The 27,684-nt window shown below is 41.2% G+C and overlaps 1 protein-coding gene across 1 annotated transcript; it reads right to left on the bottom strand.

The window, feature by feature from the left end:
• Window positions 1–1,139: 1,139 nt before the first annotated feature.
• On the bottom strand, window positions 1,140–27,684 carry rbm27 (RNA binding motif protein 27). The gene is made up of 21 exons (XM_071512344.1): window positions 27,527–27,684; window positions 25,710–25,828; window positions 22,950–23,074; window positions 22,200–22,279; window positions 21,128–21,372; window positions 20,200–20,511; window positions 18,907–19,134; window positions 16,448–16,639; window positions 15,003–15,149; window positions 14,613–14,766; window positions 13,066–13,219; window positions 12,185–12,418; window positions 11,811–11,942; window positions 11,160–11,285; window positions 10,852–10,926; window positions 10,364–10,540; window positions 9,752–9,856; window positions 6,833–7,060; window positions 5,997–6,080; window positions 5,748–5,867; window positions 1,140–4,246 (listed from the first exon to the last, which is right to left on the bottom strand). Exons 1-21 carry the CDS (start codon window positions 27,583–27,585, stop codon window positions 4,148–4,150), a joined length of 3,195 nt encoding a protein of 1,064 aa, XP_071368445.1. The 5' UTR covers window positions 27,586–27,684; the 3' UTR covers window positions 1,140–4,147.

Below are 27,684 nucleotides of genomic sequence, written 5' to 3'. Positions count from 1 at the left end.
TTCCACAATCATAAACTAGCCTGGAAAAGAAAAATAAATGGCAGAAAAGTTAGTTTTCTTGGTGGAAGTAAGATAAGATGAAACTTTATACATCCCCGTGGAGAAGATCGTGGTAGAATTGCCGCTACTTCGATTTTTACATTTTAGGCTTAACGTTACATCAAAGGTATGCTAGCCCTAGTCATCCACACAGGTGAGGTGATTGACTTATCGCGATGTTTGAAGACGAGTGGACGCCAACCGCCAACGGCCAACCGCCGTGTTACTCACCCGGGCCTCCGCCACCACAACGACAAGGGATCCGCCAAGGACGATGCGCCGTCGAGGCCCCGGTTTGACATCCCCTCCCCGGGGGAAAGCCGACAGTTCTTGCATTAAGTCAAACAGACTCTGAGTGTTTTCACTTGACTTCCTAAAGTAAGAAACGCTCATGTATTATTCAACGATATTTGAATATGTCAGAGTCGCTGGGGCGCTGGAATTAAACTCAGCGACAGAGGCTACTGCACTGCGGAGGGATTTGTTGAGGGCAAGAGTGTCAACGTGGACGGCCGATGCGAAAAAATGACCTGATATGATAGCCTATAGCCTCCTCCATAGTTAAGAAAACAATAATAAGAGGGCATTACCCCCATGTAGCCCACCTATCCATTACTTAGGTCTACTATAAGGCTTCTGCCCCACCACATAAAATCGTACTATCTGCAACGTTTACCAGCAGGAAATACAGTAGGCCAGAGTGTAAACAATCCAGCAAAAGGTTTCCCGATTATTTCCATATCAATAAACCCCCCAACTAGATGAACATTAGACTCCATTTGATAACACTTTGGCCCAAAGATGATTTATATTATGACTTAACACATAATTACATGACTATCTCTAGGTGACTTTGAATGGGAAAGAGGCAGTGAAATCAATGATCAGAACAGTCAATTTTAGCCTATAGGCCTAGGCTACATTCTCTAATTTTGCTAATTTCTAGAGAGGGAAATGATAATTAAATTAAACCGAGGACCCTCTGGAAACCCATCATGCACCCCTGGAGGTTCCCAACCCCACTTTGGGAACCACTAATCTAACACAGCAGATAACATGCAAAATGAAGAAAAGAGACCACACAGCGGTGTAAGGTAATATTTTTTGGAATGGTTTCTTTCCTCACCAATGTTGGGGTTAGTTTTTTTTTTTTTGGTCAATTTTCTTTCTTTTTTTTCTTTAACTCAAAATGTTCTTTTTTTTCTTATATCCAATTCAAATTGTATTTTAATGATTTGGTTTTTTTTTTCCTTGATCATCTTCCAAGCACCCCATTCCTCCATCTTTATTGGCAAAAGCAAACATGCTAGTAAATTAGAAATCCATTTTTACAAACAAAATAAATCAAGAAAATACATCGACATCCTGCAAATATAAACAGTAACAAATCCAAAACTATTATCCAATAAATGTTTTACATTTTTTACACTATTGTGTCATAGTAGCATACATAGTAGCATAGAGTACAAAACGTGGGGAAGAGACTTTCTCTGAATCTTCACTTACACAAGCAAGAAACCTGCCAGTATAGAGTTGTCCTTACAAAACTCTCTGCCAGTAACCTCAGAAATAATCATTTATCCGTTAAGTTAATTATTTGTTACCAAAGTGGGAGTAACAACTGATTCTTGCTAAGGGGAAAAGGTTCAGCTGTCCATCCCGCCCAGATTGACCTGCTGTTCACCTGAACCTCATTTTGACTGGGACAGTGGAGGCGGGCAGACTTTCACTTTTTGTTTTCAGAGCAGCTTAGAAATTTACATGGGGGGTAACGAGGTCACTGGCAGCGGGCCTTTGAGTTATCAGACAGTCTACAGTTCTGTGAGATATGCAATCCAAACAGAAGGGCAACCAGCAGCGTTAGGTGGGAGGAAAATCGCAAAGCTAAAAAGTGTTATGTTTCAAAACGCTGCGTATATTCTCAGGAAGTTCTACACCTTCTCACATCCGGTACCAGTGTATGTTAAATAACAAATAAAAACAACATCTGCTCTACAGCTGAGAAACTCTTGCCCATATTTCTAGAGTTACAATTTAGCAAGTACGTTTCTCAGGTCAAAGCTACAGACTATATTTACATGCAGGCAGAAATCTGCATATCAATCTACACACAGTTTTGTGTAAAGTTATGAGACTGTTGCAGTGAATTGGCAGTTAATATACAGCCATCGTTTTGCTGTTTCACTCGGACTAGTTAGGTTACTGGATATGGTCAGCTCAGTTGGCCTGGAAAAACTATAAATTGGTTCTATCAACAGATTATTAGGCTGCATGTAAACATAGTTATCTGTTTCAGAGCAGCATTAAAAGATCAAATTTTCTGAATTGTCGCCCAAAAAAAACAACAAAAAACAGCAAACAAAAACTTAAAATTAACTTGCCACGAATGTACTTCCATCTTAACTTTCATGAATTTCATTCCTCCCACCCTGAGGATTCTTAATTACAGTATATGTAAAGACAAAATACAAAATATACCTTTTTTTCATCAAATGAGCACATTCTGAAAAGCGGACGCTTGCGCTTTCAGAGTGGCTTTAAAGCACTGTCTGCCTCTTTTCAGATGCAGGCAAAACAGCACTAATGTACAATTAAGATTGTGAGCGGTGTGTGAGTCCCAATGCCCTTCAACAAAGTGTCTTCCACAGCTCAGAGGGGCTCTGAATGTTGCTTTAAAAATGAAATGTGCTACTTAGATGACCGTTTCAGTGAAGTAACAACACAAAGCCTGCTTTAGCACTAACGCAAATTTCTTGCGAATAAGCAGAGACGCTAAGCACTCTTGCATGACCTCTTCTACCTGACACAACTTCGTCATTCATTCAAAACGACTAAAAATGAAAAACAAAAACAAAAGTATCAACAGTAATTTCTCTTTCAAACATTTACAAAATTTACAAAAGTAAATCACAAATCTTGTAAAAATTCAGCCATCTGCTGATTATGTAAGGCAAAAAAAAAAATTATATATTAAAATCAACTGTTCAGTATTACATTCAAACACCTGTCTATGGATCTCAGACATTTTTGACATGGGTGATCTGATCCTTGTCCTGTCAGGCCACCTGGATGACCAGGAGACACTGGAGGAATAAAACAAGCGAAAAATGTTACACACTCTTTAGAAAATGTGAAACACCCTCCTGGGTGTCCAGGCTATATTTACAGAGAGTGGCACCAGATACTGAGTCAGCAACAAAATACGAGTGGGGAAAATTAGAATATTTCACTACAAGACAGTTAGGCTGTATCTCATTCGCATGGACATCGCAGCAATAGTTGCTACTGATGCCATTTGTAAACATTGTTAGGGTTTTTCTATTGCACTGGTATCGTTCTGTACCTGCACTGGCTCTACTACGGTTATGGTATAGTGTTGACACCCTTTGGTGCTGAGCAGGGTGGGCCTGTTAGTGTAGGAGTGCAGCATGCAAAAACGAGCATGTAACCATGCTAGCACCCTTTTGAAAGTGGGGCCACCATCAAATTTTGGATGCTTTACCACTTTGGGCGTACCCATACCAAACCGAACTGTGAGCAAAATGAAATGGAAAACCATACCGTACTGTGCCAATATAGGTAGGCACGGTGTACTAATGCAATGGGAAAAAAAAATAGAGATCTCTGGTGGCGACAGAGAACTTTTTATCGGTGGTGGAATGGCTGTCCCTGAACCGAGGACAAGACTTTTCAAAAGTGGTGAGAAAAGAGATAGCTTAAATATGTATAAAAATACCTATTCACAGTAGACACAAATGTTGTGCATTACTGATATTAATCATCTGGTAACCACACTGAAACTTACAGACATAGATTTTCTATTTATAAGAACAACTTAACATTTATCTTTCTCAGCAAAAGTGAGATGTTTTAAATAATTTTTGTTAAGTCAAGGGATACAAAAACTGTCTGCCCCTCTAAGCTTCTTTACACAAACAACTAAAGTAAAATACATTGTTTTTACTTTGATTAGAGTCTAAAATTATTTAGTCTCAAAATACTGGAAAGGAAAAAAAATGTGAGTTCCATTGTATTGACTTTAATCTGCACGTGGAAAAAATAACCAATGGTCTTTCTGGAGAGCGGGTTGAGACGGTTCACATTGCCTTCATCGTCTCCAAGATCGGCTCTCGTACTCGTCGTCTTCGTCATCATCTTCCTCCTCCTCTTCCTCCTCACCACCAGGCAAATAAGAACTGACTTCCTTCTGTTTGAAAGAGGAAAAAAAAGAAGTTTCTATTTTTGTAGTTCCCTGGACAGCCAAAATGATGTTTAACGGCTGTAACCAAAGACAAACTGCGGCTTTTAGTGTCTTGGTTCTTTGTATCACATCATATATTTGCTTCACAAAACTAGGGGATTTAAGACAAATAAGAGTCGTAGTCACCCAGATTATTTTACAGCAGCAAGCTAACTGAGCCAACTATTTTGAGTAGAAAGACCACCCTGCATTGGAGGATCTGGATTCAAACTCTGTATCGAAAAGTATCTGCTCTACCAAAGTGTCCTGGAGCAAGACACTCAATTCCACCACCTCCTGCTCTGTAGCTGAGCCTGACCTCTGACCTCCCTGTGGAGGGGCACAAGGAAAAGGGATCACATTATCTTTTTAGCTAATATTATCCTCAATAGCTAATCACTGAGGGAAGCAAAGACCATAAGCAATATACAGTACATACAGGAGGATATTACTGACACTGGGTGACTGACATCAAATAAAAATGCACATCAAATACAGCTAACATACTGTACAAAACCAAACTGTTAATGAGTTGTAAAATTGTATAACATGACGGACATGACTATCATTGGGACACAATTAGAAAATAATAAAACACAACAAAACAGAAAAAACAGAACCTAAAACTGTCACTTTCTAAAATCAACTCAAAAAGCACCAAGCCCAAGTTATTAGCTGGTAAAGGTGGCTGTGAGAACTACCAGCCACTGACCTTCCCTTCAAGCAAGAAAACTTTGGTTGGGTGTCACAAAAGGCACCTTGACACCAAAAATGTACATAAAGGAATAGTTCATCCAAAACTGAAAATTTGGTCATCATCTCCTCTTGGACTTTTGGACCCACAGTGCCATCGTTTGGCTTCAGAACACTTGGATCATGCTGCATGAGCTGATTGAAGTAATTTTATTTTTATTTTATGATTTTTGCCCTTTTTGGAACTCTAAAGAGCCAGGACCTGGCCACTCTAGTTCTTTTGACTGATACGGTGCTGTGCTAGCAAACTCGCTTATGTTTTGAAAGGATTGCATACACCCTGGGGTCATGAAACTTGCTTGCAAACAAAGGAGCATGCAACCTCAAAAAAACTTAAAAAAGTGGTTTAAAAAAAAAAAAAAAAAGGCTAATTGGAATTACAGTACGAAGTAATGACAGTAATGCAGTTTTTTACTCAAAGGGGTAAGATGCTCTTAGTACTAAGAGGCTTGCCCTGTTTTTCCATGGGGAGCAACAGTGAAACATTTAGAAGCAGTGGAAAGAATATAAAAAAAAAAAAAAAAAAAAAAAAAGGTAGAATATGTGAAAATAATTTAAGGTTCCAAAAGTTTCTTACTTTGAAAAGGGAGCCCATGTGCAACGTGATATTCAATTTTCTAGGTGGTGAATATGTAATTGTAGGTGCATATGCGACTAGATGATTACATGGTAGAACCTTGTTCTAAATGTTCAAAATGTGTGTGATGCTTCATACCGTATTGTCCTCCTCCTTAGCCTCTTCCTCCTCTGGCTCAGCTGCAACAGAGGGAGTCTTGGGTTTGTACCAGGATATTTGCAACACGCGACCTTTGAACTTAGCCCCCTGGTTTGCTGCCTAGAAAACAAAACGGGAGAAAAACAATTAGCCTACAATTCATACTTACAAAACATTTTAATATCTTACTAGTTTATGTGATTAGAAGGAGCAACAGAGAGAGGCAGAGACTGAGTTTATATGACTTACATTCTCTGCTTCGCTTCGTGTCTTAAAGGTCATGACGACGCTGGTGGCGTCTTGGTCACGGAGATCCTCGATCTCACCAAATTTCTGAGACAAAATTAAAAAAAATAATCAGTATGCACTCTATACTCATTTCTCACGTGTGTTCCAACAATGAATAAGCTCAAGCTGTCACCAGGCCAAAAGGAAATTATGCATCTTGTTATCTTGATGACTTAACAGCGGGTTCAGACCGCAAGCGGAAGCGCCGCGAAGCGCAGCCAGTTTCCTTTCGGCGCCCATGTTAACCGATTTGCTTTGGTGGCTGTTGGAAGACAATGTCAGCAGCTACAGCCTGTTTCCACGGGGTTTTCTCCTCCTGTAGAGCAGAATCGCTTGGTGACCGGCGCGGAGAAATGCGCTTCTGGTGTGAACAGCCAGGCTCCTGCTCGCATGAGAATTGACGCTTCGCGGCGCTTCCGCTTGCAGTCTGAACCCGGCGTTATGCAACTAATGTGACCCTGTGTCGGTGTGTGGAATACACAGCAAAGCTACAACTGTCATGATTACAAACTGATCAATGCAATTCTCATCTACAATATGATTCCATGTTTCCTGGATTTTTAGCTTAGAAGAAGCAACAAAAAAAACAAATATACATCAACAAATAAGTTATACATCGACAAACATGTGACCCATCAGTGGGCGATTCATCAATGGGATATTAAAACCTCAATCAATACCTCTAAAAAAAATATATATATTAAGAGTATACAATCTGTAATGGAAACATTTTTCCTTTTCAAACGGTGGATATCACAAAACTCCTATTGCCAGGCTACATGCTGTCCTGCTCTCACCACAAAGTGCGGCATCAGCTCCTCCTTCTCCTCCTGAGTGACCCCCAGGATGGCCAGGGCTCTGGGTCTGTGGTCCACCACCATGCGGTTCATGGCCCCACCGCGGGGCATCATGTCCCGGCTCCGGCCCCTGCCGCGGCCCATGTGCATCGCTCCGGGCTCCAGGGCCAACTTCCCCCGGCCCCGGCCCCGACCCGCCGGAGGCCGGATCAGACCCAGCCGCGTCGCCTGGAAGAGGATGGATTGAGGGACTGATAAGTTTAACATCAAAACGTTTCTTTTGGTTTGTTATAATGTTATCCTTCAACTGACCTGCTGCTGTTTTTTTTTTTAAATACATATCATCTCTTTAAAATGTCAAGCCAAGAAAAGCAGCCTTGGTTAAGCTTGACCATATATTTTTGAGTTTATCCAATGAAAGGGTTTCATCAGACCAAGGAGGGTAGAATTTTGTCAAATCACAGTGGAGCATGTAATCCTTCAACTGAATTTAAAACATGAAAATCACCAAAATTGGAGTTATGAGGTTTTCACATGACAACAGCGACATGCATGTGCTTGGGCACACACATTTGCATGCACACACTCACACATTTATTTTGTTACCTGCTGTATTGCATAATTTTGACTGCAATTGATTGTTGATTAGTTAGATCTAGGTAGGCTTGTTCTTTGTAAAGTCCTTAGAGACATGCTTTTATGATGAACACACACATAGAAGCATGCACACACAAAACACGAGGGGTGCCATCTGGCAGTGTTGAAAAAATCATTAGAAACAGATGTGGAAAAACTATGAACCAGACTGCGCTGCCTCGATGTTGGTGTTGCTTTTCAATGAGCAAACAAGAAGCAGGAGGTAGTGTGAAGGCAAACACGCAAGGAAACTGCAGTGGTATTCCTCACTTCTCAACTCTGACACAAAATTAATCAACCAAATCTTAATTCATACAGGAGATTTCATGTTCACGGAAAAAACTACATTAAAAACCTTCAGAGCCTCCACACTCCCAACACCCCTCACTCTTGTTCCTTCCCTCCATCGCCCTCTGCCCTTCACCATTAGTTGTCACTCCTCCATTTTTTAAAAGCGACATCTCCTCGCTTCCTAACCGCTCCGCAACCTCACAACCTCTCTCTGTTCCATTTGTCCCTTCCTCACTTCTCCCACTAATTGTCATCCCGCGATTTTTCTTACAAGGACCGACGGCTCAAACTTTAATGAGACGGGGCTCCATCAGTGTAGGACCTGTGTCTGATTTGGCTTCGTTAGCGGGCGTTCCTCTGGGCTTGCTTAAGTGGCTGCAGTTTAATGTGCAGAAGGAGGGTTGGGTTGGGATGGATGGAGGGACATGCATTTTTAACTACCAGCTAATTTAAGACCCACAGGGAGGGAGAGAGAGAGAGAGAGAGAGGGAGAAAAAAATGCTAGGTGGGGTGTTGCTAACAAAAGCTATGTTCTTGTTAAGGAGGCTGATCTTGTGACACAGCCGACGACGTCTGTGTGTAGGTGTGTGTGTGTGTGTGTGTGTGTGTGTGTTTGCTGCTAGCTTGGATGGGAGAGGAGATGTGAGGCAAAGCTGAGCTGACAACCATGGTGCCTTGGATGCAACATAGAGCTGGACAGTATACCCTATACCAAGATACAGGCATTTAACTGATGCTCTTATCTACAGAGACTTGCAACAGTAGAATAAGCTTAAATTCCTATGCCTCCATATTATCCATATTACAAGCAACCAATACCTATGTACAAGTATGGATTCACAGAGAGGGATGCACTGTTACAATACCGTTGTTGTGGTATTTTATTGCTACACTTACATTTTATTTTATATAAAAAAATTTGTATATAATAGAAAAACAAGTTATTTTGATTTTCTTGCACATAGCATAAAAAGCAAACAGCCTGACAGGAGGACAAGCCTGTGTGAACTCATTGGTAGGTTTCATTTTGCATTGCAAAGATCATATCTCAACCAAACAATTGTTATTCAGTCAATAACAAACAAAGCATTGCGACGATCTTCTGTCCAACCAGACCTAACTCCTCCAGACCTGGATTGAACAGTATCTGCAAATAATTCTGAGCATTTACTTCAATCAGTTTGGAATACAAAATGTCTGGGGTTTTTTCTCCCACACAGGATGATACAAGGAGTGCCAAAAGGTTTAGACAATCACAGTCAAGTATTTTTAAGTCTGTGTACGTTAGTATACTTTTCAAATTATGTGTCCCAGTGTGGCAAACCCCACCCATCTTACTGTCCTGGTAGGTTAATAAAACGCCAAAAATTATTTGCGAACACGGTTTGACTCGGGTCTGAATAAGACTGATTCCTCTCTGCTTTTCCTCCTTGACTTGCTAAAACAAGAATGCTAAAACTAGAACGTGAAAATGCATTGAACAACTGAGAATTGTGTTTGTATTGTCTGTCCCTCTCTTAGGTCAAGGGTGTGTATGTCAGTCTAAAGTATCTTTGTGTTACTAACTCAACCTTTTGCTGTTCTACTATAATCTTCTCCAGTAAGAAGTGGTGTGTGTAGGTGTGTGTGTGTGTGTGTGTGCGCGTGCGTTTGTTCCATCTATAGCGGTCCCAGCCTCGGTAGGCAGGGCTTCACTGACAGGGGATTTCTGGAACTGATATAATATTTAAAGATCACAACTACAGATTGCCGGTTTATCTGCCGATGTGTTTCACCTCATTTCCTGGTTATCACCCCTTCAAATTCAACTTTCAAGAGAAATGCTGACGACAAGATCCTCTGATCGCTGTCGATACCTATCTCTTGTGTATGTGTTTGTTTGTGTGCGTGTCTCTGAACTCTTGTGTGTAACTGTACTGGCTGTCTCTTCAAGTCGATGGTCTGTGTGTGTGTGTGTGTGTGTGTGTGAGTGAGTGTGAGTGTGAGTCCTACCTCCACCTGCAGTTGTCCCAGTTTTCTCCTGAGGTCAGTTGTGTCTTCTCCAGAGCTCATCTTCTTGTGGAAGTCCAGCTCAGCATCCAAAAGTTCCTTCTGGGCCTATTGACAGAAACAAATGGTTACATTATGTAACACACACATTACAAACCATTAGATTCTTTAATAAAATAGGGGACAGGGCACACAAAATTGACCCAGCCAGGGCTTCTGCTATAGTTAGTCTCTCTCTTAAAAAAAAACCCCTTTCAACCCTTCAAATGAAGTTGAGTCCCAAAGAGAAGCAATAAATAAGCAAAAAGATTAAATGAATACTTTTAATTACTTCATAATATCAACTTGCCGTTGTGAGCCTGGGTATTTAAATATAACAAAGGGAATAGATTTCTTTTTTACTATTTACCCTTTATTTAAACAGGCCAGTCAATGAAAAAAGCAAATCATTTAATTGGTGTTGGGCAGATTGAGTGTTATTTTCCTTCAAATTATCCCCTAATTCACACCATTATCTAGAGCACCACATGAAGGGAATCACTGTTTTTGCACCATTTCTGTTTAAGGGAGGTGCTGCACCCCTCATGTCCGTGGCCTAAAGGGAACCAGACTTACGTCAGTCTTGGTCTTGGGTTGGTTGTGGTTGGGGTTGGCGCTGGAGGCCTGCGAGGCGGGGTTCATCTCGTTCTGCAGCTGGGAAATCTTCTCTGTCAGCTCCTTCAGCGTCTTCATGATGTTGGCTCTCTCCTCAGGCTTCATCCCTCGGTTCTTCTCCACACGGTTTATCAATGCCTGGAGGAGGACAGAAAAGGAGGGAGAGTATGGAAGAGAGGTAGACAGAGGGGGATTGAGGACAGAAAGCACATAGCAGAGTTGAGATGACATGAGCGGAATAGGAGAGGAAAGGCAAGCGTGAAGAGAGCGCAGGGGGGAAAAGGAAGGAGAGGAGAATTGCAGGAAATTGAATTGAGGAAAGTGAAGGAAGGTGATCATGAGAGTTACTGATATCAACCAGTCTCGCACTAAATACACACAATTAATTGTAGTTTTGTCCTTCAACAATTCCTGCATGGACTGTCACATCAGCAACATGCCCCTCTTACCTTCTGACACTCAATCTGCGTCTTCAACATCTCTTGCTTCTTCTTCCTCATGTCCTGCTGGAGCTTCAACGCCTCCTAGATTAAAAAAAAAAAAAAAAAAAAATGTTGAAAATAACAAATCATATGCCGTTTTGTGGACACTTTCACTCATAGCACCTTACAGTACGTGACAGCCTACATTTTAAACATGGGTGGTCCCATTGAGAAACACACAGCTAACCCGTCACTCTCTACCCAGTGAGCTGCACCAGTCCAAATGTACATTCATATCTATGAGAAGGTTGTACGGTTAGTGCACAGCAACATGCCTGCTTCTTCTTGAGGACCTCCTGTGCTTCCAGTGCTTTGGCAGTTTTCCCCAGGCTCTTGGAGGATGACTTGAGGGGTGGCGATGTGTAGGGGCCCTTCTGGGTGGTGGTCAGTGCAGACGCCACCTAGGAGACAGAACAGCACAGTTAAGGTCAACAGAGAGGGCTGCTGGACGGCTGCAGACATGGACGCCAACAAATCAAACATGAAAATCATATCTTAGGAACAAAGCAAACACATATTTTCCTGTATCCCTCTTACAGTCTGATTTTCTTTAGGGACATCTGATATTTTGACATTGATAATGGGTTGATAACTTACATGCAATCCGGCCTGGACCAAATAGTATTTGCAAATAATTCTTGGTGTTTGTTTAAACCTGCTTTAAGTGGGCATGGTTTGCCACACATGATAATGCAATGAGTGCCAGAAGGTTTAGACAATCACAGGAAAATCAAGTGCAAATCAACTGAAAGGTAACTCAATATACTTTACAGCTTACCTGGGTTTACCTACATTCAGTGAGCCTCACCCATCTGGCATTTTAAAACAAATGCTAAGGCTTATTTGCAAGTACATTTTCACCCAGGTCTGGCATCATTTAACACACTCACACATACACATGCACACACATGGAGAGTATAACGTACAGCGACAGGGTCTGTGGTCGGGTGCAGGCTGTCCGGCTTGCTCGCAGCTATTGCCCCGGTCGCTCCTGCTAGCCGATGCTTGGGTACAGTCTTGTTCAACACGTAAGCCGCTGGATTGTGCTGCTTGATCGCCTGCGGATAAAATAAAAGAGGAAAAAATGGTTTGGTATTTTACATAAAGTAAAACATTATGGCAACACATCAGCACTCAATACTAACTTTCCTATTGGTGGCATTCTTCTAATCTGACTGATGTTTGACTCTGTTTAATTCATAAAAGAGAATATGACTTTCTAAAACAAACTTATTAAACTTACAAAACTAATGAAATAAATCAGCTTCATATGAGCATGTCTTTAGCTCCCTATACTAACCTTATGCAGGCTGCTGTGCGGCGGCCCCTGCCCGGGGCCCGGCCCGGGCCCCTGGGTCCCTGAGCTCTGCTCCTGCTGCTGAAGGCCGGTGCCGGTGGGTCCGGGCTCGCGGTGCCAGTACACCCGAATGAAGCGGTTGTTGAGAACTGCCTCTGTGCTGGATATGGCCCGCCTGGCCTCCTCGTTTGCTGTGTACTGGATCAATGCCGCCTCTGGGTCTCCTCCAAAAACCACCTGGATGGAGAGAGGAGAGCATGTGTGTGTTTATGTGCCAAAACAAATGAATTTCTCTGCAGATCCTCAAAATTCTACCCTGTATGGACTCGGTCAATGCTGGCCACCAATATCTACTTATATTTATTTTTTGGCACAAATAAAGTCAACACATTTATAAAAAAAAAACCCCATCAAACAAACATACAATGACTAAGCCAAATTACATCTAGTGGATTAGGCCATAATCCAAAATTGCATGACTGAAATGCAATCAGATAATATTTAAAATATTTCCGCAGTTAAATTTTGTGATCTTGAGAAAGACTTGACTTGCTCTGGTCTCTGCCATCTACTCTCCAAGCTGTGCTGAGAGAGAAATGTACACTAGATATGAGTGTGAGGTCACGTTATGCTTTGTCCTGCACCTAGTGTGTCAAACTGCACTGTCTTGCAATGTTTCAAAACCAATTTAACAAGTCAAATCCCTTGTGTACTTGTTGTATTTGACAAATAAGTGATTCTGAGTGTTCTAGTACTTGTATTACTACTAGTCTTGACTATATTTCCTTTTTCAAGCAATGTCTTACAATCGCTTCAACAGTGTAAATCCCTTTCCTCCATGCCTGTTTGGTGCACAGCAGAATAAAACATTTTACTACGGTTACCTGGATATTGACAATGGTTCCGAACTTGCTGAAGTGCTCATTGAGCTTGGTGATGTTGTTGAGATCGCGGGGGATCTTGCGCACCTCCAGCTTGGTGTTCACATAGTGGTTCCTCTTGGGGAAACTGGGCTTGTGTTGGTTGTTAAAGCTTGGCCTAAAACAGAGAGAGAGAGAGAGAGAGAGAGAAATCATGATGCTATGTACTTAGGCTTGCAGAGGGATTATTTTGTGAGAAAATAATTTTAAAAAAAGCAGACAAAGAGAAACAACATCATGCTAATCAACTTTTTGGGCAAGAGTTCGAACAAAGATAGCCAGTGGAATGGAAACCAGATCTATGGCCAGGTGGTTCAAATGTCTGACCCACTACTGGAAGGTTTGCAGTTCCTATCCTGGCCAAGCCATATTACAGTCGTACTTAACAAATGGGACCTGATATCGCTCGACATTCAGCGTTAAGTGATGGATTAGGGGTAAGCCCTTGCGATGGACTAGCATCTTATCCATGAGGTGTTTGTGTACACCTGCGTCACACCATAGAAACAAAAGATAAGTTCCTGGCCTATGAGTCACCTTAACAGCGCTGGGAAATGGGGTGAGGCACCAATTAGTTTGATCAAATTTCAACTGGCAACTAGTTTCATCACATTTCTCAAACAAAACAAGAAGCTGTGAATATAAATATATAAAGTGTCTATCATCAGCTTTAGGTTTCCACGCCATAACGTCATTACTGACACATCCAGAGGGCTGAAGGCAGTAGTCCCTCTCTGGGTCTACAATGGCAAGTCTCAAGTCTCTTCAGTTGCAAACTGTCTCCCTGTGGGTTTATGTTTCTACGAGTGATTCCTCCTAAACTTAAGGTGGTGATCACTAAGCTTTAAGTGGGCAAACTATAAATATATACATATGAAGGCTTCATTCCAAAACGCTGTATATTTCTGCAAATATCTGCAACCTTTTCTAACCGAAACTCGGTCAAAAACACAGATGACTCTACCCTAGACAACGGAAGCATTTTGTAAGCAAAAATCTTAAGATGACTCAAAACCTATGCAGTAAGCCTGTCATATGATTATTATCAAATCTTTTCTAAGTTGTCGAATGCATTACTTATGTAGTTATCACTACCATGAGTATGCTCCATTGCAGATTCATGTTGCGATGAAGGTATCACATGCATTGTTTTTTTTCTACTTATGCTGTGATAATGCATGCGTTAACTAAAACAAATGTCTTTTTGGCCCATTTTTTGTCAGCTCTTTTGTCAGTTTTAGCAATGAAAACATTTCAACAGGTTACTGGAATTGCAACCATTTTTTTTGTTGAGACAGTATAACTGAAAACCACATCTAAATCAGTTTCATCTCAATATGTTTGAGCTGGGGATCCTTGCAGAGAACTCTGCACATAGTTTGCAGCAACACAAATGCATTACAGATTAAGCGTGATCTTCGCTTACGAGGAGGCGTCAGTTTTTTCAAATGTAAATATTTTATTTTGGAATGAAACTTGTCAAATGTGGGTGTGTGTCTCTGAAGCCTTACTTATCCATCCAGGGTTTTTTAGTCGGCGGCCCCTCGGCGGTGCTGGGTCCCATGGTTCTCTTCCTGCTGTCCTGCTCCGTGTTGAACCGGGACACGTTGCTGGCAGGAGTGCTGGTTGCGATGGCAGGCTCCGTCTGGATCACTATGTTGGCAGCTGGGTGGCATACACACAGACACGCACGTAAATCATAATGATAATCAATTTTGTGTATCCACCACAAAGCTCAACACACATTACTCAGCTCAGAAACTCTGCTGCATCTACCTTCTTTTTAATTATGTATACATTTACGGTTTTCCAAATCACACAAGTTTTATAGGGCCCAGGATTAGTTTGGGCTACACAATCCAAGGTGAGCAGGTGAGTGTGAGTAGGTGTGTACTTTCTACCTCTGGAGCCTTGTCCTTCTCCTGAGGTGAGTCCGATGAGGTTGGAGCGCTGGCTCTGGACCCGGGGAATGAACTGACGGTACGGGTTACGACCTGCTACGGTCAGGGCAGGGGACTCCGGGTTGTAGCCCTCCGGGTCGTAGTTATCTAGTGGGCAAGAACGAACACACACACACACACACACACAGACACACACATATATAAACACACACAGACCTTTAGAAAAAGGAGTAGCAAACAGTCTTTGAATGGTCATCAAAATGTCATAAAAAAAAACAACAAAATAAATGAATAATAGTAATATGCATCATAAAATGAAAATATGAAATAAATACGTAAACAGTTCCACATAAATTAAAAAGTCGGTTGGGTTAATGACTTCTTCTTGCAAAAATTAATCTGGAATTAAAGTTGCTGAGTTTCAGTTTGTCCATTGACTGACAGCATCCTGTGGACACTTGTTCCATCTAGTGTTAAATACAGCTCAGTGAAATGATGAAGAATAAACATTGAAATAAACACACAAATGAGCAAATTTTAAGAAAATTACAAAAATTGCATAGTTTAGCACCTCGGAGGAACATTGTTGGGAAAACATAGTAAGTTGCTTCATATCCTTAATATAGTGAATATGGAATTAAAGTCTTAATAACACAACCAAATATGTAATGATCTTAAGGGAACTGATTTGTCCCCCCCTCCTTACCTTAATTTATTCACTGAATACCCTTTTAAATAATCTACATTTATTTGCAAAGCATCATGAAGAACATTATTATTATCCTGAGCCATTGTGTATTTTAAAAAGAAATGATGTGAACTGAATAATATAGGACCTTTAATTACAGTTGAGACTTTGGCAGTCTTTTGTCTGGGTTGAATTAAGGTCAAATAATTAAAACTAAAACTTTAGTTTGCAATTAACTAAAAATAGACCCTAGTCCATTTGAACTAAGACTTGACTTTTTAGAATAAATGCAATTATTTATGAACAGGAGTATGGGAAAAGCACTCAACAGAATAAGACTAAGCAGAGTTGATGTTAATCAACTGCTCAGAGCCACTTTTCTCTTAGGTTAATAAACAGTGCTACCCTCTGGTCAAAAGCCGTTACTGCAGCCTGAAGAAATTGCTAGATCACATAACACACACACACACACACACACACACACTGCAACGTCACACTGACACCAAACAAAACCAACTACATGAAAAGATGCAGAAAAAAACAAACACAGGCTACTTAAAAGTCCAGAATAAGCAACTTGTCAACTAGTTATAGCAAACTTAAATAAAGAGCACACACTTAACATCTATTTTAATTAACTCTGAACACAAATGAAAACTCAATTCACAATGAAAGGGAAAACATATGAAAAGCCGTATGCAATATTGCCTCCAAAAGACACAGTCCCAATCTGAATAGGAAAAGCATTGCTGCTTACATTCAGACTGGACATATTGGGGACGAAGAGACACAGATGAGGACGAAGAGGGAGGAGGTGGAGGAGGTGGAGGAGGAGGAGGAGGAAGAGTAGGCGGCAGCCCCACGCCCGGCGGTCCAATAGGAGGAGAAGAAGTGATTGCCGATTGGTGGTTGGGGGTGTCAATCCCACTGGTTGCTATCAGTGGGGGTCCTGAGGGAGACACAAGCCCAAGCTAATGCCTCAGGTATATTGCAGATTTAACATTTAGGCCTAAACTTCAACAGCAAGGTCTGGGCTATCATCTGTATTCTGTATTCATCATACGGGTTAAAGGCGACGCTCACAAAACTGAATGTAAAAAAGGCTCGTACAGAGTTTGGTAAAAAGGCGTTTCAGTTCTCAGCCCCTATGTCATGGAATGAGCTCCAGAAGGACCTGAAATTACAGGAGCTGGTCTCATTGAATGTTTTTAAAACAATGGTTACAGGTAGGGAGGATGGTGAAAATTGTAATTGTTTTTCCTCATAGTTTAAATTGCTTTTATATAAAACATTGAATGTTTGTTGATCGTGTATAATGCTGTAATGTGATGAGATGTTTGCTGTGGCATCTGTAACTTTGTGCTGCTTTTCTTGGCCAGGTCCCTCTTGAAAAAGAGATTCTTAATCTCAATGAGGCTAACCTGGATAAATAAAGGTTAAATAAAATAAAAAAATAAAAAAATAAAAAAATGGAGGTGGCAGGAAGTGGAAGCACCTGTTCCCTGCAGTGTTTTAACTTCACAATAAAAGTACCTCTTCCAAGAACCAGAATAATCAAAAACAACAGGCAGGACAAACCACTTCAATTACAAACTCATAATTAGACTCTAAATTAGACTCCAGTGTTTTTAAACCACCATCGCTTTTGTGTTTAATTATGTATGGGAGTGAATTAGTGGTTTGCTTATTAACTTGTGTTCATGCTGAAGCAAGAAAACAAGGGTGCCAAAAACAAAAAGGCATCAGCAATAATGTGACTGTATGCAGTTAAGAGAATGCTTCCCATGTGTCATTTAGGAATTTTGATGCCTGAAATTATTTTTGAGTGAAACTGACATCAGTCATTACATAATAGTCCTCTTTCCAATTTAAGATGTGCCCAAGGGAAATATTAAAGCAAACATCAACTGTTTTATCATCTGTATTTTAAGTCCAAATTGATTTCTCAACCATTTTTTTTTAAATCCTGCTGAATGAGCAATCAATCAATAAATTGTGGAAAATTGAGCTGTAATAAATGTGGTAAAGCTGCTCTGTAATTGTGGAAGTGAAAGGCAGGATGGCATGAAAAGGAATTATCCAGGCCAGCACATCACAGCCTCATGTCAGCACTGGTATGAAAGGGCATTTTCTTCCAACACAATGTGACTGGTGGGTGTATAACCCACAATGTAGTTTATGTTAAGTGAGTATTTCTGCACTTAGTCACAAGGATCACAAAAAAAATAAATTCTTACTCATTCCTTACTGTTTCTTCTACATTCCTATCCTAAACTCACCCAACTGTAGAACATTAGAGTGATATGTTTATTGTGTACCTGTATGTACTGTATGAATACTGTCCATGGTATGTCTTGCTTTGTCTCTTTGTACGAGGCTATATGTCAGGCCTTTTATTCTTTGTACCATATTGTGCGAGGATGCATTGTGAAACTCTGTAAGTGTCACCAGGACAAATTTCTTTACATTTATTGTGAATTAAGTGCATTAAGTAATTTTGATGGATGCAGTTTTGGTGAACTGTGCACTGCAGCTGTACAGAAAAAAAAATACTAGCGAAGACACTGAAATTGAAATTACAACCATGAACGACACTCCCCGTTTTCAAAATAAAAATATAGATAAATCAAGATAAATCAGCCTCAAGAATTATCAGTGTTTTGTCTGATGCCTTGAATCAGCTATAGATTAAGTATCACTTAAAATTAAGGGCTACACCAGAATAAGTGATTTCTGATCAGTCGTTGCACCACTCCACACTTATTAACCTACAATAACAATGATCAGCTGTATCTGTATGGGTGGTGGAGCCAGAAAAAGTGTGTAGTCACATACTTTTTCAAAGATGCCAAATACATGCATATTGAGAAATTGATGTGGGAGCCAGGTACAAGCGGTGTGGAGGCAAACATTGTTTTTGTCCACTAGCCACAGGGGCTGATGGACACCAACAGTCACCAGCCACTTTCACAGTTTTACTAACCAAATTATTTAAAAATAGGACCTCTGAATGTTAGCTGACCTGCCAAGCTGGCTGCTGCAGTAGATAAACCTGCCAGCCACAGCAAAGCTATACCAGCAGTCGGCTACAAGCTGGTGTTAATTTCCCACCCTGCTTGGGGCAAAGTGAAGCATCATAGTATATGTAGGCCCTGTAGACTGACAGCGACCATTTCCTATTCGCATTTAAAAAGAGATATCCAAGCCGCTACTTACCAGTCAAAGGGAAGACGCCAGGTGGTGGCGGCTGGCCATAGGGGGGCATCGGAGGCATCCTGAGGGAGGGGGGCGGCTCTGTGATGGGGGGCATGGGCAGGCCGGCGGAGGGCATAACAGGCGGGGGCGGGAACGGAATTATGCCAGGTAGGTTCACGTCGTCAACGATGAGCGGGTCGTTGCCGTGGTCAAATGGACAGAGGTCGCCACGGACACAGAACCCTTTCTCTGTGAGAAAGAGATAAAGAGAGAGAGATGGATAGAAACAAACTGTTGAAGACAAAACCAGCAAAACAACAAGAATTTAAAAAAATTAAAAAGTCACATCTTGTTCAAACCTTTTATGGCAGAACTTGTACAATTCAAATCAATATATTTTATAACTTCAGGACACCCTAAAACCAAATATTTTCTACACAAGACCTACATATCCTCTAGGTACTTTTTTCTCCAGGTCCTCTTGAGTATCCATTAGTAATCTGATCCTGCTAAGGGGTTGGGTCCCTGATGATCAAGTGCAAGTGAGTCAGGAGAAGAGATGGGGAGTGAAAGAGAGATAAGAATGGAGGAAAGAGCAGGGCGAGACTAGGGTGAGAGAGAGAAATAAACAAGAAGATGGATTGTCCAAGTTCAAACCAGCAATGCCTGAGACAGATTATCTAACAGCCTCATTAAGGGTCTGGGGTCCCTGGTGGTTGGGTTGAGCACTGTGACAGCTGAGCTGTGTGCTTATGGGACAGCGGGGTATATAAGAATAAAACCCACTGTGTCTCTGTGGAGAGGTGGATGTAAGCCTGCCTGCTCTCCTGCCTTTCTCTGGGGACAAGAGAGGGAGCACTAAACAGGAGTCATTAGTGATGAACTAAACAAGGCACTCAACCACCCTCATGGGAAAATAACAGTAGCGTTTATAAAATAGCCAGAGTTAACTTTCCAGTTACTCATGTAGCGGTAAGTATTTCCAATTGAACAAAACAAAATTGCTACATCTGCCACGCAACATTTGGTTCAAATGATTTTTTTTAAGTTGAAAGAATGCTGAATGGTTTAGTGTGATACTCATCCAGTTTAATAAATAGATAATACCTCCCTACAGCAATAGCTTGTACAATACAAATAGCTATTAAGTCATATCAGATAAGTGACTCTGAGATGGAGGGAGGAATGCTTGAGGGAGTGAGGATGGAAGAATGGAAGGGAGGAAAAGGAAGGAAGAAAGGAAGAAAAGACTGCTCTAAAAAGGAAGGAAAAGATTAATTTTGATCAGGTTGTGATGATTGAATCCATTCCTACCATCGTAGTCCCTGCAACGCTGTTTGAGTGATACGCTCTTGTTGTTGAATGGCTTGCTGCCGCCACCATCTTTCCTCTGGTTGCCGTAGTAACCAGACCAGCTGTCTGTGGTGCTATCGGGCAGGTGAGCCGACGTTGCTACGGGAACACCTCCAGCTACTGAAAGTCCAGCGGAGGAAGAGGAGGAAAATGGGTGCGGCGGGGTGGGCAGGGGCAGGAGAGGGGGTGGATGCTGCTGCTGAGCGGTGGATGTGGTGGAGGAGTTGTAGCCGTCAGAATCCTTCCTCTCCGCCTCAAACTTTGACTTGAAGTCTGTTAGAGACAACCAGAAATAGAGACGGATACATTAAAAAAGCATGAAAACATACCACAGTAGAATAGCAGACCACAGCTGAATGGTAAGACCTACAAGCAAAGAACTGAGCCTTTTTAAACCTAAACTAAAGCAGCTACTTCTCTCATCACTGCAAAACATTCAGTGTTGAAAATCGACTCGACCTTGCAGGTGATGATACGGCCAATTCCAGTCTGTGCATTTAAATCCCCACTGAAGTGTCTGCAACGCTGTCCACATTGTTCCTTTGCAGGTAGCGGCTTCAGGCAACACTGACCAAAAATCTCACAGAAAATCATGCAGTTGGCTACATCCAGCCTCTTCACAGTCTCTTCTCGACGGTCCTAAGCACCTCTATGCACTGCACACCCAGGGAAGTCCTAGGCATTGCACTGTGCATCACTAATGTAGTAGTGGTAACAGTAATGCTGCAGCCGCAATAACTAGGCTACACTGGCAGAAAACAAACAGTGAACTGCACTGACAGAAGCTCCTTCACTCCTGGGTCTGGGTCCCTGTGTTGTGTGTGTGTTTGTGTGTGTGTGTGTGTGTTTGTGTGTGTGTGTGTGGAGGGAGGTGGTTTGGCTTTCTCACCTCTGCCTCCTCTGTGCTCCCTGTCCCTGCTCTTCCCTCGGCTGCCGCTCCTGCTGCGGCTGCGGCTCCGGCTGCGGCTGTAGCTCCTCCCGCGGGGGCTCCCCCTGCGGCGCTCGTGCCGCTCCCGCTCGCGGTGCGCGTCGCCACCGCCACCGCCGCCGCCACCACCACCGCCACCGCCACCTTTCCCGTGGCGCTCGAAGTCACGCCGCTTGCGCTCGTCTCGCCTTCTGTCGTCGCGGCTCCTGTGTGGTTGATGAGTTACAGGTAATACATATGAATTAATATTTCATTCAATATCTCTTTCAATAACGGAGTGGGCAGTCAATTTTTTTTCTTCATCAGTAGTCAGTAGGGAGAGGGATTTTAGCAGGATTTAATCCTTGGTAAGCAAAGGCAAATGTGGTTCCTAATGGCTATACAGCCTCGGGCCACATGAATACATATTTATAACTGTGGTCAGAATATATCCTCATAGGTCCATATAGCAAAATATTTGTGTATTGCACCTGGAAGTAGGAAGTAGTTAACTACTGACCAAAAACAGTAAGATATGACAGCTTTGCATTTGCAGAACTGAGCCCATTTTGTATTTTAGCGTTACAGTCATAGAAAGTATTTTTTTATTTGCTTGTTTGTTTTTGTTTTAGGTGAGTCAGAGACAAGGGGCGGGCTATTGGACACCAGGGCCTTAATAAAGCTAAGGACTCATGGGGGTTTGTACTCTGAATACTGAACCACAGAAATGTACAAATGATAAGATCCCTGCACAGTGACAGGGAAAACTGTATGTTTATCTAGATGAGGTAATCAAGACCCAACAGAGAGTTGAGAGACAAAGTTTTGATGTGGGGAGGGGGAGTTTTCTTGTGTGCTCCATTAGCCCATGTAAAACCATATGGCTGGTGTCTGCAAAGAAGAAATTAAGGCCCTGCGTATTTGAAATCTTAACACAAAACTTGAATTAAGGTCTTATACATCTGGCATATCTGCAAAAAGTATCTGCATATATATTAGCCTAAGCTTTGTGATTAACCAGAAGTGAAACACACCCCTGGAGCCAGAGCCATACCTGGACTCATTGAAGTCAGAGCGGTTTCTTGGAGGACTTCTCCTCCGCCTGTTTTCTCTCTCCTCCTCTGCTGTTTCAGCCTTGAGGAAAAACACAGTTTCAAGTTAAACTCTTCCACTATTTCATGGTTCCCCAACACACTGTATGGAAAGAATAATGGTTATTATTCAAGATATTTGAATATAGTAATAATGCTAATAATAACAATAATAATAATAATCTTTATTTATACAGCACTTTTCTAAAACTGAGTTTACAAAGTGGTTCACAGTAAATAAGATAAGATAAAATAATAAAACAATGGCACTGCAACACGAAAACACAATAAGGTAAAGGAACATAGAATTTGATAAAACAAGACACAAGGCAACATAGGACTAGATAGCACAGGAATTAATAAAAAAGAGCATAAATAAATTAGAAGGCCTGGCATTAGAAAAATCCTTAAAATTTAGCCTGAGGACGAATAAAACCAGTGTGATCGATAAATAAACATTAAGATAAAGTAAAAAATCTGTCTAATAATACGTCACAAGATATTTATCTTTCTGATGAATGCTTTTATCCAAAGCGCTTTACTCAGCGCTCTCAATGGAAACTGAAGACCTATTGTTTGTGCCATGCTTTACACACTTACCTACAGAACCACTTTAGAGATGCTTGAATGTGACAAGACTGACTCATCACAGGCCAGCTATTCATTTACAATGGCCAAATGTAGCCAATAAATTCTTCCCTAAGGCTCCTTACCTCCACCTCAGATTTGATGGCCGGTTGTTTGACCTCCTCCTTGGGAGCGTCCTTGGCAGGGGGGTTTCCCAGGTAGTTCTTGGTTGTCAGACATTCAAAGAGTTTATCGACAAATCCTGTTGTCTCTGCAATAAGGCGTTGAATCATATAATTAGGTTTATTCCTTCACTAAAACCAACTTGCTCATTTTCCCTTGGTGAAGAAATCGACCCCGAGGACTGAAGTGTACTGACATTTCTCCTGAATCATTCGCACTACTCTAATGTTTCTCTGCTCTTCACATAATAAATATAAAATGAATAAGGAACACAGAAACAGTAAAATAAATAAAATAGGGAAGCAGCTCGATAAAAATTGTATATAAAAGCAGGTATATAAATATAAAAACAATTAAACATAGGGAATGAAACAATAGGAAAAGCAACTCAATAAAAGCAATACATAAATGTAAATGTGAAAGTGCATTTTAGGAAGTGATTTTAAAGGATGACAGCCATTTTGTTACACTGAAATCCAGCATGTTATTCCAAAGTCTAGGGGCTCTGATAGTAAAAGTGGCCTATGACCTTCAGAGTTAGTTAATTTCCCTGACAGCCCTGCCTCATGATGTTAGTCTGTGCTCCAACTCAGAAATGGTTAAAGTTTCTGGGGATTTAAATGGTGGCCAGTTTTATCAACCTCCATCGGCAACTGAGGATTTGCAACAACATCGAGTTTTTGTTCCAAAACAGAGATTACGGGCTAGAAAGTGAGTTTCAAAAGCCAGAAATCTGGTGAAGTAATTGTTGAGCCATTGGCATTGATGAGCAACCCTATAAAACCTATGCAGACGTATAATGGTGACTTTGTGCTGTGGGACACTAAAATCTAATAAGTAAAACCATTAAATTACCTCAGACAAGGGAAGAAAGCATTAACACTGATGTAATGTCTTAACACCAGTTGAAAGAGTTGGTGCTTCATTTAATACGAGATGAGAGGGGTAAAATAGGGCTTTCAGGTGATGTAAGACACCCTCTGGTGGCCATATGAGCGGCCTACAGCTCTTGGGCAACAGTGGTTGTAAACAGCTGATTGCACTATTAAAAGTACAACTTGACCATCCAAGACACAATTAATTTCTGTGCTGATTTGACTAGGAACTGATCACTTCACCACTGATACAGTAGCCCCGTAGTTATGACGCAACAATCAGATTTACTCCTAGGAATCACGCTAATGAGTATGACTAGGACTAAAAATACTCCTACCTCAGCTCAGAGTGGGACTTGTGAGTTAGTTATGAAACTTCCTACACGCACACTCAGCAAGAAGTAGGACTACTCCTATGAGAAAGTTTCACATCACTGTTTTATGACGCTGTGAGCTGCAAATTTAAATATTTTGTAGTGTTTTGACAACAGGTGGCGCATTCAAATGAGCTACTTGAGTGGGCACACTGCACAATGTGGCGCACTGAACTTAGGAAATTCAAGGACTTTAAATACATATTTGATTTTGTTGCATCAGTTTAGCGTAGGCTGTAATTCTGCAGGTTCAAGGGTGGTTTAAATTTGATACATTTGATACATCACTCCCAATTTATAACAAATCAATTATTGTTGCTCAGCTGTAGCATGTGCCACCACCTCAGACAACCAATCACCTCGTGTTTAAAAAGACTGCACAAGATCTAGACGTAGATGGAGAGATGACATCCCAGATAAGGTCAGTCATAACAAGCATTCCATTTCGATCAAGTCAATATCTTTTAATAAGCTCTGTGTTGTCATGCACATGCACAAGCATTCCCAGCACGTCCTTGCTTCCACAGAACGTGCATGCATGTCATCTCAATGCCATCTGCTGGGATGGGTTAGGACACCTCTGGAGCTCTTCTATATTCTGGTAGAGATAGGAGCTCTTTCCTAAGAAAGGAATGTTGATAACATGCTCCCACTCCTAGGAGTAAAAGTAGGGCCATATCTGCGTCACTCTGATAATTTCCAGCCTGTTTGGACCGATTTCCTACTCTGAAATGTTTGATACTGAGAGGCCCTGATCAATTTTTTGTTTAGATAATGCCAGCTTGTTAGATGACAAATTATAGTATCTGGCCAGATCATTGTCTTGTTGTTAACACATCTGATTTGCAGCCAACGTGTCTAGTAGAAGCAGTACTAGCAGTAGTAATGGCTAGTGGTTCTATGTTAATAACTTTAACACCATTTGCTTTGCTAAATTAGTATTAGATAGCTAAGTTTAGGTTAATGGAGCTGACTCTTCTCAAGCTACAACTTGTAGTGTTTTGGAGCAGAGACTAGAGCAAAAGACAAGGCAGTTTCCTGTGTCACAGTTAGCCTCCCTAAAATTGGAAGCAAATCTGCCTCATCAGACTGTTTACTCTTTATTTATGTTACTGAATGGACCTAAATCCGTGCCAATATCTTATTTTTTATTTATATATCAATATCCTTTCAGATATATTTATTTTTCTAGCCTGGTTATTATATATTTAGCCCTTATTTGCAGATAGCCTCTAATGGACAGAATATTCTCTAATGGACCTCCATGATGCTGCCAGTTGTGGTTGCTAGGAGATTTGTGACTCGACTGCAAGCCACTACTGACTGTGGGATGTAGGAAGAAAGTTAGACAGATAACTTTCTCCAGTTCACTGTATGATGGACTGCACAACTTTCTTGATCTACAACAATATTTGATATCTAGCAAAAATTGCATCTACATTCAGTGACAATGGAAAACAAGAGGAGACTATACCTTTCTGTAGGAAGACATCGAGTTGATCAGCACAGAGTGCTTTCAGCTCTTTCTCCGGTTTGTCCTTCTTCACAAGGGCCACAACATAGTTGGCTAATGCAGACGGGTCAGCATCACATCTGCAGGTTAACACAAATTTCACAGATTTATTATCAATTCCAGCTACACAGTGTCTTAGTTCAGCAGAGATAATGCAACAGGAAAAGCCAAACCATTTAATGAGGAGAGAGAGAGAGAGAGAGAGAGAAAGAGAGAGAGAGACAGAGAGAGAGACAGAGAGAGAGAGAGAGAGAGAGAATTCAAATCTACCTCACCAGTCCACTAAACAAGCAAGACTTAATAAAATGGGATCAACACCCAGAAACCCTGCATACCTCATTCTGCAGTTATGCTTAGAGTGGAAAAGAAGACCCCTTACAATAAGAGTTGGGCCAATAACGCTTACTAATAAACATTCAGAAACAAGCCATCAAATTGTATAACCACTTGAAAGCAAGCAACCCTAACACATAACATTACAAAGCCCTCACATGCCAAGAGATAAGCGGTAAGATAGTCCTGGGGCTATTAACACAAACATCTAGCAGCCACACCAAGCCCCAGGAAAGTACTGAGACAATTCCCAACCAAATTATAAGCAAACAAAAAGAAAACTATTTCAAATATTGGGAGTACACTGTAAACTCTCAAAACAAACTTCTATGCAATGTGACCTTAAACAACTAGTACACAGTGGCAGATTACCTGATAACTGTACCTGAAGGACATCTAAGGAAAACAATAAACAGGTATAGACTCAGTAATCACAACTAAGCCATTGAAAAGGGCAGGCATCAGAAAACATGTCTCCCCTAAAGAGGCCAAAATTTGTGATCAATCTGAGATTAATGTGTCTGAAACAGAGTTGCGTTTCCCCAACTACATGTGAGAAATATAAAGGTGTAAGAGAGAAACACTTGTGTAAATTTGAAGCAACCAAAGCCTCCTCAATGGGCATCCAGAACCTCCCGGATGAAGCAAAACACCCCTTTTTATTGGGAGAGAGCAGGGAGTGCTGCACCCTGGCAGCACTTTATACAACAGCCTGACATACCATGAGAGAATGGGTGACTTTTACTGCATTACCTAAACAACCAGTGTCTATGTGTCACAGCATCTACTGCATTCAACATCTCTGCTTGTAATAACTTTGTCAACTCCTCATTCGCTCACTACAAGCTGGATTCAACAATGATTCTGTAACCTACACCCTGTTATGATAACATAAGTGTTCTCTTGTTATGCTAATAAGGCATTTTTGAATTTTGAATTTGAGAGAAAGAGGGACAGAGATAATATGTGTGTATGTGAGTGTAACTATGGTAACTCAAAACAAATAAACGACACAGTTAAGTTAACCTATTAAAAAGTCTCTAGTGGGTTAAGCTTCTATATAATTCAATAAAGTACATAGTAATATGCCCATGGATTCAGTAAGTGATAGCATGTAAGTTAGGCTATCTGTTGCAGCTAGCTAGCTGGCTACAGAAGTGTGATAAAGTTACGTTAACGCTGCCTAACTACATGTCTAACTACCCTGAAGATCACGGTGCGACAAACATAACGGCAATAACAAACTACACCGTGTGCAAATACCATTTCTTAAGTTAGTGAAAAGTCAGACTGCCTCTCTTTGCCATAAAGCAGCAAGCTAGCGGCCATGGTGGCTAACTCGTGCAAGAATTTGCCATCAGATGCGAGTAAGCCCCATAGATAGTCTAACCCACTGGCTAGCTAGCTAGCATGCAAGCTAAATGTCATTTCAATTCATCACTCACATTGGCTCCAGGAGTTTTGCCAGCCACGACTTCAAGGCTTCCACATTGTCTATGATCATCGTGAGAAAGACTATAATACTGTCTATAAAATGAAAGTGCGTTTTAATAATCCTACTTTCATCGTCTATAAATTTATAAGCTTTAGGCCTTCTCTCTCT

Source organism: Centroberyx affinis, unplaced genomic scaffold (assembly GCF_046629955.1).
Source record: "Centroberyx affinis isolate AG114_WGS23_722 - 3 ecotype Tasmania unplaced genomic scaffold, CSIRO-AGI_Caff_v1 ptg006246l_1, whole genome shotgun sequence".
Taxonomy (NCBI): domain Eukaryota; kingdom Metazoa; phylum Chordata; class Actinopteri; order Beryciformes; family Berycidae; genus Centroberyx; species Centroberyx affinis.
The sequence above is the reverse complement of the archived record's forward strand: the minus strand, read 5'-3'. Positions and strand labels throughout refer to the sequence as shown.

Bases quoted from the DNA above. Each gene is read 5' to 3' on its own strand.
- rbm27 (XM_071512344.1), bottom strand. From the start codon at position 27,585: ATGATCATAGACAATGTGGAAGCCTTGAAGTCGTGGCTGGCAAAACTC. The intron at 15,150-16,447 runs GTAAGCAGCAAT...CTTGCCCACTAG, and splicing joins CCAATATGTCCAGTCTGAAT to ATAACTACGACCCGGAGGGC. The intron at 11,286-11,810 runs GTACGTTATACT...TCTGTCTCCTAG, and splicing joins CGACCACAGACCCTGTCGCT to GTGGCGTCTGCACTGACCAC.